The 20254-nt window shown below is 39.5% G+C and overlaps 1 protein-coding gene across 4 annotated transcripts in view; it reads left to right on the forward strand.

The window, feature by feature from the left end:
- The window catches only part of mical3a (microtubule associated monooxygenase, calponin and LIM domain containing 3a), a 125090-nt gene that overhangs the window by 74933 nt on the left and 29903 nt on the right, over nt 1–20254 (forward strand). For 2 of the 4 annotated variants that reach the window (XM_037540054.1, XM_017687597.2), the window contains exons 14-21: nt 2059–2255; nt 2671–2789; nt 3059–3130; nt 3392–3568; nt 14153–14339; nt 15330–15424; nt 16439–16529; nt 19289–19484. In XM_037540054.1, the coding sequence (XP_037395951.1) occupies nt 2059–2255; nt 2671–2789; nt 3059–3130; nt 3392–3568; nt 14153–14339; nt 15330–15424; nt 16439–16529; nt 19289–19484 (1134 nt within the window). Of the gene's footprint in view, nt 1–2058; nt 2256–2670; nt 2790–3058; nt 3131–3391; nt 3569–5780; nt 5883–6928; nt 7013–8546; nt 8661–10441; nt 10562–10764; nt 10864–10980; nt 11092–11922; nt 12022–13491; nt 13600–14152; nt 14340–15329; nt 15425–16438; nt 16530–19288; nt 19485–20254 lie in introns of those variants that run through there. The other 2 variants (XM_037540055.1, XR_005130472.1) reach the window with 2 other exon arrangements.

A 20254-nucleotide genomic window follows, 5' to 3' on the forward strand; every position in this document is an offset into this window, starting at 1 on the left:
GGATTATGAATATAATCCCTGGTGCATTGTTTTCAAGTGGTGTTGTCAACTTCAGTGAGCTAATAATTTGCTACCAAATCCCTCAAAATTTTGGTTTACCTTTTAGGCTCTAAAGACGCTTGGAGTCAGTACTCATCAGGACTCGGATGAGCCGCTTGTACGGCTATTCAATATGTGCTTTCAATAATATTTAGCAAAAGAAAACTGTCATATTATTATTTAATAGAATTGCACCTATATGGAATTCCTGCGCTCAATATGATATTGGTAATTAACCATTTACTGTGGGTGATACGGATGACCTAATCAAACATTTTTTATTTACTTATTTATATGTTTTGCATTTCATTTTGTAATATTTTACATTACTTACTAGACACTTTTATCTGAAGCCATTCACAGCGGTATGTGAATAGATATAAGAGCTTCTGAAAAACAGGGTTAAGGAAGTAACTTACTCCAACAAATAACAATGTTCAAGATAATCTTAACCCAGTGATGAACCTGATACAAGATCATTTAAAAAAAAAAACAATGTAGCGAAAGACTCTGACCTTGTTTGGCACCTTGTATTTTTGAGCTGAAGATAAATGGTAAAAAATAGCAAAAAACAATAAACAAGTACACAAAGGGAATTGGTCACCTGCAAGTAAAACTGAAATTTTTTTTGGCTCTGCTTTTGACATTCAGAGAGAAGCTGATTGTTTCCTCAGTCATTCATCTAAATATATCTGATTCATAGGATATGAAATTGTATCTCTATAAATTTATGAGTTCACTTCATATTAAATACTGAAGTACCTCTTCGTGCCATCAGCCCTGAATGAGATATGTGGTAGTCTGTTTGAACATGATCTTGACTTTTCATACAGTTAAATTAATTATGAATCCGCATAACTAAAATAATTTTTTTTTAAATGGTCACACATTGTATGTGCCTCCATATCACTGCTATCAAGGTAAACAGAAATCCTGTGATCTGTATCTGAAATTCATTATATTAAAAGGTATTTAAATGTGTAGCACTGTTTCTTGTAAATCAAAGCCTGAAATATTTTGCAACTAAATATCAAATGAACTGAAAAGTAATAGTTTGGTGAAATGACACTGCCGGAGATGGCTGGTAATGGCCAAGTGGCCAGTAGAAGCCACGGTGGAGTCTAGAAGAGGAAAAATTCCCACCATAGTTGATTACACATGCTGCTACACATGCACTAGCCCATGTGTAAGCTAGAAATTGCATGCCAAGTTACCGTTTTTACCGTAATTACTGGCTATAATTTCCATTCCATTATAATTTTAACTACGTTTGTCAATTTATTTGCAAATGACAATGACCACCACTATGTTGTGCTTATTATTTAGACAAAACCTGCTCTAACCAAGGGAAGGCACTTGATTTTTTGTGTCACTGAATCTTGTATTTGTATCCTCCACTTAATTGAAAATCATAACATTAAAAATCAATCATTACTCAGAACATTTCAAAAGGACGTCTGAATTTTGGAAGAGTGTTGTACTTAAACAAAACACAGTTAAAGCAATTGCTGTTTACCTTCTGAGTCATGTTACTTTGCTGGTCGTTAAAATGAGAGCAGATCCCAGTAGGTCCTCATAAACAGATCACTCTCTCACTCTCTGTCTCCCTCTGAGCAGCTGATAAACCCATTACCTGTAAGACGCACATTAGCATTATCCTGACTCTCCATTAGAGTAAATGTTGAGAGTGACCGTTACCAGGCCCAGCTTTGTGGTGCCCATTTTAGGCTGTTAGCTCTTGCAGTGTTGTAGGGGTCTATTAATGGAATAGGATGGATCATAAAGTTTGAGCCCCTTCCACCCACAGCAATTAGCCCTTCAGTACACAGATTGTTATTGTAAATATTGACTGTGTTTAGCCCATGTTACTGTGTCTAAGTTACATGGAACTATTTTTAGTTTACTTATGAGATAACATCACTCACTTCTAGGTTGTCCAGAGAGCCAAAGGTCACGGTGTTCTTGCTGATAGTCACTAAAGTCAGCCACTGTGTGTTTATCTGTGTTTAAAATCCATAGTGACTTTGAATCCCTGGATGAGAAGGATGTGGAGAAAAATAACCAGTTGGCATTTGATGTGGCAGAGAAGGAGTTTGGAATATCGCCTATTATGACAGGGAAGGAGATGTCCATTGTGGTGGAGCCAGACAAACTCTCCATGGTCATGTACCTCACCCAGTTCTATGAGATGTTCAAGGATACTGTGCCTCCTGGTGGTGAGTAGTACTGGACTGGTGTATAGGGAGGGATGTTCTGTTACAATTGTAAGGCTTTGGCCATTGAGGACAAATGCCAGTGAGTCGGTGTTGACTACATAAAGCCTGATCCAACTGAGATCATTGGTTAAGGCTAGCTTACCCTGTGTTGCTCTGTTTATGGCACGGTCATAAAGGCTATCCATAAATAGCCTCAGCTAGTTTTGAAACATCTACAGTGCCAGTTTTACAAGTGCTGTTGCACTGAATGCCAAAACATAGGCATGACTAAAAACAAGAAAACTTCAAAAACTTGATCCTAGTTGTATATAATAGTTATGATGAGTAGTGACTGATAGGTCACTTCATTCCTAATTTCTCCTAGACCTCACAAAATGTCTATAACTCCCTTTGAAATGGTTTCACTGTGTTCCAGAAAACCACAACCTGAGTCCAGAGGAGAAAGCTGCGCTGATAGCCAGCACAAAGTCACCTATCTCCTTCCTCAGCAAGCTGGGCCAGAGCATCAACATCTCAAGGAAACGCAATCCAAAGGTACTGTTAGTACTCTGCCGTTAGATCACTGTTGTATTCATTCATATTATTTCTAAGGCTGTCAAACTATTAAAATAAGGAATCATGATTTATCACATTATTTCGTGTAGTTAATGATGATTATTCCCATTATTTTGTGTAGTTTATTATGATTAAATACTTCTGTCTTATTCATTCAAATTTGAGTCTAAACCAAGATTTTTTTTTCCATTTAAAAAGCACAAATTACTTCTTATCTAGTGTCTGACCATGACTGTACTCTTTGACAGGATAAAAAGGAGAAGGAGATGGACGGAGTAGGGAAGAGGAGAAAGACGAGTCAGGCTGGCCAGTCCGAAGATGTAAGCACACACAATAGCATTCAAATGCTTGAAATCACTAATATAAAATTAGTTTGATCGTAGATACATACAAAAAATATAAATATTTACTGATATTAATATTGATATCAAAAAGATTCCTATGCATTAATTCAACAGTGGTGATCAAATCTTGAGATAAGTAATTAAAGAAATTATTGTGATGAGACCATCACAATATATTATAAATAATATGGTGAGTTGTATCACAGCTCCTAATGTATGTTTTGGTGTGTGTGCTAGGAGGAGCTGCAGCGAGGGGTTCATGATGAACGACCATCCATAGCCACAGCCCCAACAGAGCGTAGAGTTGACACCACCGCAGCAGCTAACAATAACAAGGTGAAGTCAATGGCTACCCAGCTGTTGGCCAAATTTGAGGAGAATGCCCCAGCACAGTCCACTGGACTCAAGAGACAGGTAGGCCAGAGTTCATTAAAAAAAAAAACAAAACAACAAAACACTGCTTTGCTCTGCTACCAGAAGTGGTGGATGCACCAGTGGATGCCCCAACTGATTGTGGTGTTTTCTGTGTGGGCGCTGTTTGTCTAGTATGATCTGTGTGTGTGTTTATATGTAGAGTTGACTGGGTTCTCAGGGCAGGTCATAGACCCAGCAGCACTGTGTGTGTGGGAGAGGAAGTGGATACAACAGTGTAACACTGGGTTTGTGGATGAGGCACTGTGTCTTCCTTCAGGATACCTCTGGTTCAACTATTTATCTTGGAATCATTTTATTTAGAGAAAATCTTCACTGCTCAAGCTGTTCAGAGAGGCTTGATCCATGCTTGCTGGGATTGTTATTATTAAGATTTTAGAGAAGGCGTGAGCACCCTTGTTTCTCCGTTTTCCATATTTTATAATAATAATGACATCAAAACTGTGAAATACAAAAGTACTCTATTCATGCCATCATTTGGCATTCTGCAAAAAAGGCTTTTTAAACTCCACTATCCCTCTTCACAATATAATTGATTTGCTGAAATGCACTTATAAGAACAGACATGCCACTAATGCATGAAAGAAACACACAGTATTTAGGTTAAAATAATGATTGTATTGAGGATGATATAATGATTCTTTCTTTTATTTTTCTTTTCTGGATTTTAGAAATGTTTATGCTCAGAATCGTGAATGGGGCTGGGTGTCCCACTTGTAATGAAAGAATGTTCAAAAAAATGACGCTTAAAAATGTGTTTTTTTGCTTTGGACATAAATTTAAGTGACATCATTGTAAATTTTTTTGTCTTAGAAACAAACATAAACCTTTAGATCCAAATGTTTTAAGTTTATGATTAACAGGGATCCAGATGTGTGCGCTTTTGGGTTTTGCATATATGTTGTGTATTGCAAATCTGCTTGTGATTATCGCAAGTCTGCTCGTTTCACTCAGTATAACGAAGAGACACGGGAGTTTCCGATAACAACTTGAGCAGAGAATGCTAAATAGCAGCCAGCGGTTAAAAAGAATCATCTCAGGTCAAGTAGCCTAGGCTAATGTAGCAAACCAAAAAAAACAATGTGTTATTGCTTCACAGGGGTTAGAAGAAAACCTCACAGGCCAAAGAGGCGAAAGTCAAAAAAGTTTTTTAATGAGAAGTGGAGAAAAGCAGACAGTGTCCCATTATTGGTTTGTTTGTGAGGGTACAAGCAGACAAAGTTCTATTTGATATATTGTCAGCATGATTTGGATGCCAATAAGGCAACTAATAGTTTCATGGCTGTGACTTAAAACCTAAAATTGGAAGCCATAAAAAAAAACCACAAATTATCCAGATGCCACATCCGGGTAGTATAGGTGAAATAGGCTAGTATAGGTGAAATCAGCCACATGTCAACCCTCATCAGACCTCAACATTACTGAATGTGTTTGGAGTTACGTGGATATATGTTCAGGTTTTTTTCCTGATGTCGAGACATGAAGGTGATCTGACTTTTGCACAGTACTGTATTTTGCAGTCATCTTTTCCAGATGGAAAAAACAGTGCACAATTGTTAGTGAGATATGTGTCTGGATCACATTTAGATGAGCAGAGATGTGATTTGGCCTGAGTGTGTGCTCTGATCTGCCCTAATGGAGTAACCAGCAGGAATGGGTGGCATCATCAAGGATTTAGAAGCTTTTTATAGTAAGCTAAACCCTCTGTCTTCTTAGCACCACTGTGGGGCAGTGACACTGTTGGGCACACTGCTGTTTGTTGACACCATTATCTACTGGACTAATACTGTAGTAATGCTGCAACTTAGAAATGTCCTGAGTTGTCTGCAGGAAGTGTGGGAAGTGAATGATTTGATCAGGAAGATGGCTTTTATTTTGATCCATTCCTTTCTGCTTGATTAGTATCATTTCCTATACAATGTTTTCTTGCACATCTGAACATATTTTAGTCCTCTGCGATTGCATTGTATTGCTTTAGTTAATGCATGGCTTATTTTTTGTCTGCTTGTCATTCAACATTTCTTTTGCATTTCTTTCACTGTGTGACTTTGCATGCCTCTCCTCATCTCCCTCTTTTGTTTCTTTTCCTCTGCGTCTCCATCCTCTCTCATGGTGGCTCATGCTTGGCTGTGATTGCTGTTTCCTGGCCTTTCGTTGGTTACTCCACCTATCACTTTCACTGCTCTGGTCACAGGGGGCCTCCATGCCTAATCTGGGGCTTTTGTCACCCCCTTCCCCACGCCCAGCCCCACTGAAAGAGCCAGTGCGCCTGGCTCCTGTGCCAGCGTGGAGAAAGGTAAAGCGTGTAGATAAGTCTTTCCTTAGCTAGTAACTTAACCTTTACCCATCATCTTGTCTTTGCTGACCTTTTGTTTAGCTGGATTTAGAGGATCTCTATTAAGGCTTTGTTACTTATCTGAACTATGGAGAACTGCTTTAGTAACTAATGACTTGCTTTTATTTGATGTAGAAAATGATGTTCATGAACACCGTATTTGTCTAATGGCTGACATTGGTTGTACTTACTAACAGGTTCCCAATCCTGGTCCTGCCCTGCACATTTTAGTGTTTTTCCCCAGTTTTCTCCCAAGTTTAGTTGTCTCCAGTCCCGTCCACTAGTTAGGACTCCCCCAGTGACATGATACTTGGCTTCCTCCGAGACCTGTGAAGAGCCACTGCATCTTTTCAAACTGTGAAATCAGTGAACGGGTGCCTGCACTGACTTGCATTGCGTTTGAGTGAGGAGGGGGGGGTCTTTTGCTCCAGGGGGTGCTGCAGGCCCAGGCTTGGGAACCACTGTATTTACTCAAAGATTCATCAAATTTTAGCAGCTGTTATTTGTTCATGATTGTTTGAGAGTCGTGTGTGTGTGTGTGTGTGTGTGTGCGTGCGTGCGTGCGTGCGTGCGTGCGTGCGTGCGTGCGTGCGTGCGTGCGTGCGTGCGCGTATCTGTGTATGCAGGCACTTACTAACTGGCCACATTGTTAGGTCCTTCAGGTATACAGAGATACAGAGACAAGAGACTATCATCTTTTTACTTGCACAAATCAGGGTAGTTTACACCTTGCATTTACATGTGTTTTATGTCTGTATCATACTTTGATGAACTCCAGCATGCTAACATGCCACTTTCATGTTTGTGTTACTGCCATGCTGAGAATGGCCCACCACACAAATGATATTCGGTCAGTGTTGGTCCCCTTCTACTGACAAATAGGACAGATGACGCATTGTGCAGCAACAGATTCAGTCAGTAACTGTATACCTACAAAATGCACCCATGTGGTAGGTGATTCTGGAAAACGGTGAGGTGTATAAGTGTGTTTGGTTGTGTACATACAGAGACGGACTCAGTTACAGGAACAGATGAGTATCCGCTATAAAGAGAGGGTGAAGTGTCAGACTCTGCCCAGCAGAGGGGAACAGGTATGACCAGAGCTTTAGGATAGCACCCCAGCAACCAAGAATACACCCTGCTACCCTGTTGCCCAGCTTTACCCAGTCCAATGATCAGTCTGCTTTTAAGTATTACAGTGTATGATGTAGAGCAGGGGTGCCCAAACTTTTTGTCTTGAGGGGCCAAAGAGCATCATGGGCTCAGGGACAAAAAGATAAAACAGGACTCAAATAAATAAGATGTTGTTGCTAATTTTTTTTAATACAGTATTTACAGTATAATACACTTTGGGCAGCCCTGATCTAGAGAACTCTATCTAGAGTATAAGTAATTTAAGATCCTCTTATATACACCCACTAATGGTAGTCTGATGTCACTACATCCACTATATCAGTTATCAGATTGAACTTTGATACAGTGTCCCTGCTTCCCCAAAAGTTTGCTATAGTTGTCATCCTTAAAAATCAGTTATACTAGGTGACCATTATAGGCATGTAGTTCACTGTGTAGTTCAGACTTGTAAACTCAGTACTGGTGAATTATAGTGCAGTTAGTAATACAGTCTTGCCAAATTCCTATTTAATCAGAGATTTTATCGAATAGTGTGTAGTTGGACTGTATCATTCTGTGTGAAAGTAAGTGTTGGGACTGAGAGTGGCTGTTGTAGATTCAAGTCTTTAGTTCATCAGCCATGATTGGGGAAAACTGGCAGTGGTACTGTTCTTTAAAGTTGGCAATGTGTTTCCAGAAGGAACCCTGAGATTCCATGGAGAATGCACATAACCTAAATAGTCTTTGCAAATAAAGTGTTCTCAAAGGGATATGCATGTAGTATGTTAAAGCATACTAACAGCAGCAGTAAGAAAGTAAAGTAATATCCAATTATGGATGTATGCAATATTTTTAGATGATCAGACTTTTGTTCTGTGGGTAATATCCTCATAGAAACAGATATTCACCCTGCTTGCTGTAGTTATGCACTCTCCATAGTTATCTATGTTTCCACTCCCAGAATGATGATAAATGGTCTGTAGTCTTTGATTATTGTTTTATTTCATGATATTCCTCACTGTCAGATTGTGGTGGTTTAGATGTGGCATAGCTAGCTTTCCTTTCACACATTTCTGTATGGGTGGTCTGTTTGTGTTTCTTTGTGTGTGTGTATGTTCATTTGTGAATCATTTGTGTTCTGTACTTTTTCCATTCTACCGTTTGCTATGTTTGGAGGCTGATTGACGAGATGTAATACAGCATGGATGAATGAACTTTACAGGAGTTTTTTTCTTTTTTTCTTTTAAGGAGTTTTTACATTTTTTTTATTTAACTATATGTAAACACCAGCTTCCATTCCCATATTTTTTGCTGATCTTTATCATCACATTGCTAAATAACGGAGAAGTTTAGATGCTTGTTTGTGTATGTTTATAAAGGATACTGCGAGTAGCTATGTATTTTGGCTCAGGTTTGATGAAGTTTGGATGTGAAGTCTGATGTGAAGTGCGATTGAATGTGAGATTGGAGAGTGACTGAGTGCTTTTTCGCTCCTCTCCTGTTTCTCTGAAGGCCAGCAGGAGCAGCGATGGCCTGCGAAGCTGCCCTAAGAAAACCATTCTGCTCTCTTCTTCTCCTCCTTCATCCTCTTCATCCTCCTCTCCACCGCTCTCTCCACACACACAGGTGACACTCATTGCCATGCACTTGACATGGCACTCTGCTCTCTTCATCCTTCTTCTTAACCAGCTCTCTCTCTGTGTCTCACGTTGCAGTTCTACTAAACTGTTTTCATCTTGGCACTTTTACTTTAATTCGTGACTGTTGAAGCACTTTGGTAGATTAACGCATTTATTCTTACTCTTGCTTAGTTTTCCATAAAGCACTGAATAATTTTCAGAGTTTCCTGTCTAAACACAATGAACATTCAGCATGGGTCATTTCAAGGTGGATATCCATGACTGTCATTTGTGCTTACAGTACTGTGCAAAAGTCAGAGACCCACCCTTTATTCATTTAATTTCCACTCGAAATGGACATAAAGTAAATGTTCTCTCTTTTTTAAGAAGAAAAGCAGAAAACAAATTCAACAGAAAATTACACTGATGCCTCAATAACAAGATATGAATCAGTTTAATTCTTTTAAGGAGAGTTGATCTAAGTTTTTCAGAGATATGTCTGCCGGGATGTATTTCCGCATCTCCAATGTTCCATCCTAGAAGTTGGTTGCATTTTCTGCTTCTCATGATCTAGGCTGCTTTTACTGGAAAATATAAAAATAAAAGGTGTTCTTTGACTTTTGCACAATACTCTGTCCAAAACATTTTCACACATATGGTAAAGTGCATCACAGTTCCTGCATGTGGAATGGCTGAACAGCGTTTAGAAGGTCTCTGCAAGCGTCAGACAATTATAACCATCAGCATATTCATCTAGTCCTGGAACTGCAGCACCATCTGCTGATGCTTATGGGGAACGGTGCAGTTTAAGAGCATTGGAATTCATTTTCATGCATGTACTTGCAGTTGTGTCAAGCAACACAATTATGGTTCTTAGTCTTGTCTTCAGGGCCCCTTAGACAGTCCACCATTTTGCCAGATTCTCCCAGCACACAGGAATGGAGCAAAAATATGGATCATCTGGGGGGTTCTGAGGGCTGATTTGAGGACCACAAGTGTGAAGAGAGTAAATTGGTGCCATTTGAGTTTGATTGTGTGGTTCATTTGAGTGATGTGGTTAGTTGTGTATTTGGTTGTGATTTGCTTTAAGAGATGTAACTGGTTAAACTGGATGGCTCTTTATTTGCTTTATGGAAGGGTTTTCACAAATTTGAGGTAAATAAGCGTAATGGTATAGAGGATGGCACTACCCAGGATCATCTCTCACCGTCTTACAGGGTAACCATGGTTGGAGCATGGGCCTGTTGTGTTTTTTGTATCTACTGATGAGCATTTTGGGAGTAAGTGAGGTGGAAAGAAATTAAAACCACTGCTAATGTTTGCTGTGATGCATTCACGTGTGAATGTGAAAAGAACTCAGCTAATCCATCCTGGTGTCAGTTTTTCAGCTTTTGATAAAAAATATTTTGCTGTGCAAAAGTCAGAGACCACTTTTTCATTTATTTTATTTCCAGTCAAAATGGCCATTAATTAGTTTTTAATTTTTCAGCATCAAGAAAAGAAGCAGAAGCAAAACACACACAAAAAATACACAGAAGCCTCGACAGCTAAATATAATAGATATATTATATATATATTATATATAAAATATTAAAATTATGAAAGTTAACTTAATGGCAATTTTGGATGTAAATTGTTAAAAATGAAGAGTGGTCTCGGAGTTCTGCACGTTATTGTACATAGACATAATATATGCATGGGCATATGCTTGTGTGTGTGTATATGTGTGTGTGTGGGGGGGGGTATATATGGATGAGGTGAATCTTTTCCGGGTGCTTTTGTTCACAGGAAACAGGATCCTGGCCCACAGAAGTGTCTGAGCCTATCTATTCTTCTAGCATTCAGGAGAGAGCAGAAACACTAGCTACTAAATTTACAAGGCAGCCTCACAAGCCTGACAAGCCCAAGGTAGAGCATACAAGGCAACAAGATTGATACTGTAGGTGTTTTTTCATGACTCAGGCCTGTTTGGTTTAGAGTGATTGATTATTTATTTTTGGTGGGGGTGGGGGTCAAGACCGTCAGTGCTTACCTGTATTAGTTCTCACTTTCTTCTCTGACCTGGGTATTAAGAGTCTTCCTCTTATCTTTGTTCTCTTGCCCCTCTGGAGCCTATGAAAAAGCCCTCACGCTTCTTTCTGGAGCAGTGGCTGCTGACCCACGGCTTGACCCCTGAACAGCCCTCCTATCCCCCTGATCCTCAGCAGCAGGTAGTCCTGCATGGCTGGACTGCATGAACCTCCTGTGCTCACTTAACCTAAGAGTGGCTTTGAATTGCTGGACAGTAGATCCCAGGTTGTTTGTCTGAATAGGTCTTTTTCCTGCAGGAGAGCCAGATATTGTGCTCTGATGAACAAGTGCCTTTACACATCCCCAGTATCCAGGAACGAGCAGAGAAGTTAGCATCTCTATTTAAAGACAAGCCAGCTAGGCCCAAGGTGATCTCTCCATCCTGACATTCTAACATACATGCTCTGCTTAGACCTGCTTTAAGTATGTTTCAATTTAGTAGGCCATTACAGTTTATTATTTATATTTAATAGCTTGTTTTTGTTTTCAGAACATCTGAAAATACTTAATTAATGGGTCTCTTCAATATGCCAGTTATTGTTATTGTTTCATAGGTCACAGTGTACTTTTCTGATTATCCTTTAGATATCCTTAGTACTTCAACAATACTTCCCAACTTCGTGTTTAATTACAAAGAGATTTAGTCCATATGTAGTCCTGTTTATTGGGATTTGTGAAATGCTGAAAAATAATTGTTGTATTCATAGATAGTGTTTTTGAAATGTAGCACTGCTCAGTCTGTTAAAACATTTCAGATGTCAGAAAAAATGACGATCATATCATGTATCATGAAAAATTCCTGAGGTATCGTCATATTACAACTGAGGCTGCCCAAAGTTGGACCCTGAAGATGTTTGATTTAGCCAGCTAGACCTTGCACTTTGGCTCACAGTTAGGGCACCCCTGATTTACAAATTCTTAGTGTATGTAAAGCAACACAAAGTATTAATGTGGCTAGTAATTCCAACAGTATTCTGCTGGTGATGAACAGTAGTGTGTATGCCGCTCAGTGAAATCTTTCATGTGATTTTAGTGCAGAGCCACAGTGTAATTTGCAAATATAAACTGAAAAGCATGCATCTTTGCATTTCCAGCACAGATGAGGTTCTTTCTCATGTTTTTGCCAGTTTGTCCTCTGTTCCTTCTTCCCACTGTAGTCATTTAATAACTTCTCCTTCCTCTTTCTCTGTTCTTTGGAGCCTAAGAAAAAACCCTCGCATTTCTTTATTGAGCAGTGGCACAGAGTGCGTGAGCTGCCCTCAGACAGCCCGCTTCCCTCTCCTGCCTCACTCCGACAGGTAGTAAGCTGCTGGAGCACATCAGGCCAGCTGTGTATCTGTGTGTTTCTGTGGCTAACCCGCTCACTCTCATGTCTCTCAAGACAAAGCACTAGCCTACTCAGTGCCTCATCTACTGACTGCATTATGAGATTTGTTAATCTAGACGTTTCTTTAACAGCATGTTTGTGTATATAGAGGACTTATGGGCTGACATGGACATTTCTTATGATAGTTATGACCAAAGTTATGACATTTTTTTGGTGTTACTGCAGTATCATACTGGACGTGTTTAAGATGCACTAATACACACTGATGGAATTACAGCACCAGTATTTTTTTTATGTTTGAACCTCTTAATTCTTCAGTACATTGTACAAATGGGGAAAAAATACAACTACAATTAAAGTAAGTGTGAAATGATCACCTGCACTACTAGAGTTTACTATTCAGATTATAACTGTGAACATATGTTGTTCTGGCAATTGTTTTGCAGGGAGACTATGGCAGTAGGACATTTATTTCCACCTCATTTTTTAGAAAGATGGGTATATGTTGGGGCTGATATGAATCCATTTCTCTGTTTAGCATTCAGAAGCCAAAAATTGTAGCCAAAACTTGGCCAAACTGGCCAAGCATGGCTGTTAATTTAAGCTTTCGCTGGTATATGCTTTTAACACATCAGTGCCACCTATTGGATATGGTTTGAACTGTAGTAACAAACATCTTTAAAAATATATTCAGTGATGCAACATAAATAGTAGTAATGTAAGAGTTTACAGTACGTATTCAAAACCTATAAAACGCTGTTCAGGCCAGTCCTATTACATGTTTATCATAATTATTCAAATAAGATATCCATTACCATTACAGCCAGTAACTATGTTGTCCATGGGATAGAGAGAGGATAAACTAGCATTGCTGAAATGCACTGATTTAGTTTGACTTGGTAGGTAAGAGTACAGTGATCTACATGGGACAATAGCTTTTTGCATTCAGAGAATTTAACTGTGTTTATGGTTGTCCTAACAGGCATGGAATAATGAAGCACTTAATTTGGTGGTATTATAACTTTTGGTGATGTTTTTTTTTTTTCCCTCTCTGACTGTAACCAGTGCTAATTAAATTGTATGTGCCGATTGAGATTCCAGCCGCCCCCCCCCCACCCCCATTATGAAACGTCGATATGATGTATGTGGTGTTTGTGGTCTTGGTATTGTGTGTGTGCGCGTGTGAGAGCTGAGAGAGCATGGCTTTCACTCTTTATATAAATCTAAACTGAAATGCCGTGTCTCTGTTCTCTGTCTCATATACACACCTGATCAACCAAAAATCTTTTTCTTTAATCATATCACAGTCTCGCCATTAGTGTTTTGTTGAAATCAAAAAGCGCATTTCTGAGTTTCTCACAACTTATTCTTCGCTTTCTGTCTCTTCTTTTCACTTCTTTTCCCTCTCAAACTCCTTTTTCCATTTGTCTGCGGTCCATAGCAATATGTAAAGATGTATACAGGGGGAGTGAGCTCACTGACTGAGCAAATAGCCAGTCAGCTTCAAACCCAGGAGGACTCCAGGCCCCCTCTTGAGAAAAGGGATTTGGTAAGAACTCTGGGAGTTGTAGTGATGCCGCATAGCATCCAGTGTGACGGCCTAGAATGCTTGGAACAGTGTTCGGCTAACTTTCTTTTAATGCAAAACCTTCCTCTATAGATTGTAAGCTTCCGTCTAACTGTGCTCATTTTGTAGTGAATATTGAACAATTGCCCTGTGATGACACATGTTCAGAAATGACCTCTATGGATCATGTACAGAGGTTCAAATTGTTAAAAAAACACACAGGCTCTTTAATAGATATCTAGGTGAACCTAGTTAAGTTAGAAGGCAGTACAAGCAGTTACTGAGCATATTAGGGCAGTCACAGCTGTTTTATCCACTGTCATTAAACCAAATGCTGATTCGTAGAGTGTCATTTCTGAAAGCTGTGCTGTAAAGGAAGTGTTAATACCCTGACTTGTTTTAGAAGTTGTTCAGAACCACTGCACTTGTTTTTCACTAATGCCTGCAAATGCGCATCCCTTTCACAAATATATGACGTTATGTGCTGTATTGTTGTGTTTTTTTTTTTTTTTTTTTTTTTTTTTTTGTTATGCAGGGTTCCTTGCGGAAAGAGTTTCCACAGAACATCGGGGGCAGCGACGTGTGTTTCTTCTGCCGGAAGCGTGTATATGTGATGGAGCGCCTAAGCGCAGAGGGAAAGTTCTTCCATCGCAGCTGCTTTAAGTGTGACTACTGCGGCACCACTCTGCGCCTCTCCTCCTACGCATTCGATGTGGAGGATGGTACGTCATTGTAATCTGCCTGGCATAAAGGATGCATATTCATATCTGTAGCATTTGCACTTCAGTCCTAATTAGATACGTTCAGTGCTGTGTAAGTATTTGGACACTATCTTGTTGTTTTGATTTTGTGTTCCAGAATGTGAGCTTTAATTTGAGCATAACACAATTAGAAATTGAAAATGCCTGCATTATAGACCTGGGAAAGCATCATCAGGCCAAACATAAAGTTTATGGTATTTCAAATAGTCAGTCATAACAAATATAATGTACCTACATTCTAACCATTATTTATTAATTTGTTGTCATTTGTAGTTAACTTAGTTTATTACTTAGTTTATTTATTAACACCCCCCCCCCCCCATGTTAAGTTAAGCAAATAATCAGTATTTTTATAATCAGTAATTCATTAATTTTGCATTAATATACATACGTGTGTTATCAGTAGAGAATGTGTACTTTGGATTAAATGTATTCACTTAAATATGTAATTTGCCCAAATGCCTACAAATTCACTCTTTTTATACTGTATAAATTATATAATTATTATAAATATATAATTATTTTTAATTTGAAACCAAATGTGCTGGAATGCAAAGCCAGAACAGCAAACTGTCCCATCACTTACTATACTGCATAAATGAACACTATCAAGACATGAATTCTCCTTGTTCATTCACTTGCGCTCTTTTTCATGGTTGGTCATAAGATTTCCTTTGTCTTCCAGCATACTGGCATATTGTTGCCACAAACAGAGTAGTTCTTTTTCTTTTTATCCCCTTGACTCCTCCTCAAGTCCAGACTGTTTAGTGACTTCCCACTTTGCATGGGCACGGAGCAAAGATGCATGCAAAGAGTGTTTTTGCACTGTAGAAAACATTTATTTCACATATAAAGCAGGTATTGAATGCACTCTTTTGTCCATTTACTTAAAAGGCTGTGTAATACTTTATACTCTGCTCGTGTGTGTGTGTGTGTGTGTGTGTCTCGTAGGGAAGTTTTACTGTAAGCCGCACTACTGTTACCGCTTGTCCGGACAGGCCCAGAGGAAGAGGCCTGCCCCTGCCACTGCTCCTCTCCACTCAAAGGTAGAGTCTGCTTGCAAATATGTATGAGATGTTTGTTTCAATTTGAGCGCAGAGTTTTATACTTGCTCGGATGCATTTGAATGACCAGGATTCTGTGTTGTTTTTTTTGTAATAATCGGAGTTGGATAGTGAAGGACTGCTTGAATGAATCATCGCTGTGTAGGTCAGCTAGAGTGTCATAGTACATATATACTTATGAAATTGTGCAGACACTCCAAAGTCAGCTTGTTGAACTTATCCTTAGACTAATTCAAATAAGCCGGAGTCTAATGATGCTTTCGAGCTAAGGCACTGATGGAAGTTGGTGCTGATACAGAAGGGTTAGAAATATGTAAAAAAGCACAAATAATTACTTAGACTACACGTCCAGACGGATGTGATATTTGGAAATATGTAATAATTTGGGGGTGCTGAACCTTCTATACGTAACAAAACACTGTGGTGTCCTGTTAAATGAGTCCCCCCATCGTTTCATTTCTTTGGAGAGAGAAGTCACATATAAACAACACAGAAACCACAGCTGATACACACCCTGCAGTCTTGCTCTCTTTGGCTGTGATTAGTTGAGTCGGTCACAGTCAGATTGTTGAGGTGAACCTTTTGTGTAACGTCCATAGTCAATCCACGCATTAATATAACATAGAGGTATAAGAGATATAAGAGGTAGATTACAGTGATTGACAAAATGAATGGGACTGAGATTACTTAACTGGTTGGAGGTTTAAAGATAAGTTTTTAATAATATTCAACTGCTTCAGGACACAGAACTAGCCTACCAAGCCATCAAATGTTGAGGAAAGCAATATATTAACTTTAACAGTGCAAGGCTGTTGTGGATTTTAAATATTTCATATATAAATAAAATAAATATTGTCCACCCTACAAAACGCACACCTCTATTTTTAAGTTAAATTACTGTGTTTGGTCACAATATGACAGTTTAATTCCATCATCTCACTCTGGTGATATTTTGAACAAAATTAGCAGAGGGTTCTTTTCTCTCTGCGCTCTCAGGAGCCCCAGGCCCCACCGGTACCTCCAGTCACTGTGGATGCCCCTGGCCGAGCGGCGGCTGCTCAGCCCCCTGCGGAGTGCCGGCCCTCAGGTACCAGCTTTTCCTCTCTTGGCCCTGTCCTACGCCTCCGTCCTGGGGTGCGGGGCTCGATGCGCTCGCTGCGCCGTGCACTGTCCTGGACTCGCCACCAGGTGGCACACAGCCCCTTAGACTTCCCCTTCCTCTTTACCTACTGCATATACCTCTTCTCCTGCTTCACTCTCAACCTCCTGCTCAATATCCTCTAGCATGCTCCCTCTCTACCAAAGTCTCTGAGATGAGCTAACACTGCTGAAGTGTTGGCTGCAGTGATCTGTACATTCTAAGGATGTGCCATTTGTTTTGTCATTTTTAATGAAATGTTTTAAATTGCTTGGATATTTGCAATGGATGTGTAAAATATGTAAAATGATGCTTCTTCATTAAACCTTTGACTTTGAGTGAAGATATTCAGGCAAAAAAGAGCCTAGCTGGCAGGAGTGGGCAACATGTTGAAATCTGATATCACAATATAACATTTTCACGATACACAGTATGTATAGCAGTATTTAGTCTTTCTAAGGTTTGGTAGGTTGGAACATGTAGAACGCACCAGCGCACCTTACTGAAGTAAGTTCAATTAAATAGGATCATTATTATGCTCTCTTAGTGAAACATGCAATTGGTCAGCGTTCCTAAAGTATTGACTAGAGATGGACAGTACTATTGGAATCATAGTGGTTTTAGCAGATGATTGCTAAAAAAAAAAAAAAAAAAAAAATGTAACCAGTATTTGTTGAGACATTTCTTGTACTTTGAAAGAGCAGAATGTTTCGTTGATGTTGTAATATCTGCTTTTCATTCATCTTACTGCATATATAAAGCTATAAATAATTTTAATTATGTTCCTGTATTGGCAGTTATGTAAATAAAAAATATTGTATGTTGACATTGGCCCACAATTCCCAAATTATACACAATATGCTTGGAAAATCACATGTTATATAAATTACTAGGGTTAAAAAAATATTAGCATATTGCCCACCCCCTACTAGCTAGTATTTTTCATTTAAATTAATTGAAGCTCTAGGGCATACAGACGATCATATCAATGAAGTAGATACATTAACATGAAATCAGATTGGCCTTTTTTTGCCTGCATGCTCTTTATGTACTTGTAATAACTAGAGATTGTATAGTTTATTTGCTGCCTGTTTTTTTTTTTACCTTTCTGTTGCTGAAATCTTCTTCCTCTCTTTCACCTCTTGTCTCTAGTTCCTGCCTGTAATAGTGCCTGTGTTTTTTGTACCTGTACTTTTCTAGCAGTGAAACCCTGTAATGTAGTGCTTGTATCAGTGCCTGTGATTGGATGACTCTGTAAGCTTTACCTTTCCCCTTTCCTATCAGAGCAGCCTCTCGCTCAGCTAGTGCCTGTCAGTGCCTGTGATTGGTCTGTAGGTGTAGCCCATCACACCCTCTGTGTTTGTGCATTTCTAAGTCTTTCCTGCATACTAACCCCGTTTTTCCATCAATCATGTGAGTCATAGTACTGGAAAAATGTATGATTATAAATACCTCTATGCTTCTGCTCGATAGGAATTTAGAGAACTTGAAAGTGGTATTCTGCTAGGCTAACAGTAAGCATAGTTTTAATGGTTTTAGTGTACATTTGTGTGATTATAAGCAACATTTTGGTGTGTTTTAGAGTGTAATACAACTTTTAGAGATTAATTTTACTTTATTAAAATTGAACAGCTAGTATTGATTTTTCACATCAGGAATGTTTGCTGTAGTGTGTTTAGCTCAAGTCACTTAGGTCCAGGGTTGTAACACGTATTGTTTAAAAATGATATATTACTACAAATAACCCATTCAGGTAGTTTTGGGAAGTTGGTGGGTTTTGTTGTATTGCATTGCCACCATGAGTCGCACCATGCTACCCTCTTCATCTCTACACCACACATTCACATACTCACCTTGCTCTTTTTTTGTAATTTTTTTTTTTTATATATATTTTCACAGATTTAGCTTTAAAATTCAGGCTTTGTCTTTTGGGGGTCGGTGTTTTTCTGAGCTCACTTAACAGTACAGGAATATCATTTCTAATCCTGTAGTTGCTTTGATAGGTTAGGAATGTCACGCTTTAATTCATCACACTTGTCCAGCTCAAAGTTCATCAAAAAGTTAGAGTTCTAATATCAACGCATTTTTATCATGAAGTGTTGCTTTGTAGGATGGGAAAAAGGCAAGGTACCAACTTCCTGTATTTATTAATATGTAATAATATATTTGATGATTCAGTATATTTAATTTTATGCTATTCATTATATGATGTAGGTTAATAAATCAAATGCATAAATAAATTTGTCGAGACATTACAAAGTTTGTGTTTGTCTGTTTGTATTGACTAGATATGAAACAGAATCCCTCTGAATGACTTAATGCTTCCAAACTTTTAAAAACTATATAACTTTTGTACTGTGAATAAAACCTTTGGAAGTGAGCATAATACCAGAGATACACACATACTCCCTCAGAAAAAAAACATAAAAAATCTGCATGCATATTCCAACACAAATCCACTGTCAATTTTTTAAATTTCTGCAATTATTTTTTTATTTCTATAAAGTTAGACATGAGCTGATTTTTGCAGATTTACTACCTAACAGTGCCATGTCAATCAGTTTAGAAACTGCTGGAGGTTTGTAATTAAGTCTGTGGCCATCTGGCCACCCTTTGCATAGCTTCTGCATGGTCTGCAAACCTACACCTCAGCCCTTTGATCTCCCAATTAAATGTCTCTCCCACCTTTCCTTCACTGTCCCCTGCAGTCCCAGAAGTGAACGGGATGGCTGAGCCCAGCCTGGCCAAGCGTCTGAAAGGAACCCCTGAGCGAATTGAGCTGGAGAATTACCGGCTTTCCATGCAACGTGAGGAGGAACTTGAGGAGGTTCCAGAGGAGACACTAGCAGAACATAATCTCAGCAGTGTGCTGGATAAAGGCACGGATGTAGATGAAGGCTCCAGGTATGTCAGTTCACACCACATGGATCTGCTTTGTAACTCACTTGCTTCTTAGCAGCGTTTAGCAAGCTAATGATTCTTCACAGGGAGGAACTACAAGTATGCGGGTAGATTTTGTGTGCATGATTGAAAGGGAGGGAACTGACATGAACCCACACTAGCAGGATTTATAAATACTTGGATATTTGCAATCAGAAATTGTGAGCGTCTGAAGTCAAAGGCAGAAGGTCTGTGTATAAATTGTTTGCTGATATGGGAAACATTCACAACTACGCTGTGGAGATGACCTCAAGAAAAAAGTGCAGAGGCATTACCAGCTCTCCAAGGGGGATTCCGAGGCGCTCCCAGGCCAGCTGGGCGATATAGTCGCGCCAGCGTGTCCTGGGTCTTCCCCGGGGTCTCCTCCCAGGTGGACTCGCCTGTGACACCTCCCGAGGGAGGCGTCCAGGAGGCATCCTAACCAGATGCCCGAACCACCTCAGCTGGCTCCTCTCGATGTGAAGAAGCAGCGGCTCTACTCCGAGTCCCTCCCGGATGACTGAACTTCTCACCCTATCTCTAAGGGAGAGTCCAGACACCCTGCGGAGGAAACTCATTTCGGCCGCTTGTATTCGCGATCTTATTCTTTCGGTCATTACCCAAAGCTCATGACCATAGGTCATAGTCTGCCAATCCAGTGGCACCGCCCCCGATGTCCACGCAATGTTGAAAAGGCGTGTCAGCCAAGACAGCCCCACAACATCCAGAGCCTTGAGGAACTCAGGGCGGATCTC

Source organism: Pygocentrus nattereri, chromosome 7 (assembly GCF_015220715.1).
Source record: "Pygocentrus nattereri isolate fPygNat1 chromosome 7, fPygNat1.pri, whole genome shotgun sequence".
In the NCBI taxonomy this organism is placed as follows: domain Eukaryota; kingdom Metazoa; phylum Chordata; class Actinopteri; order Characiformes; family Serrasalmidae; genus Pygocentrus; species Pygocentrus nattereri.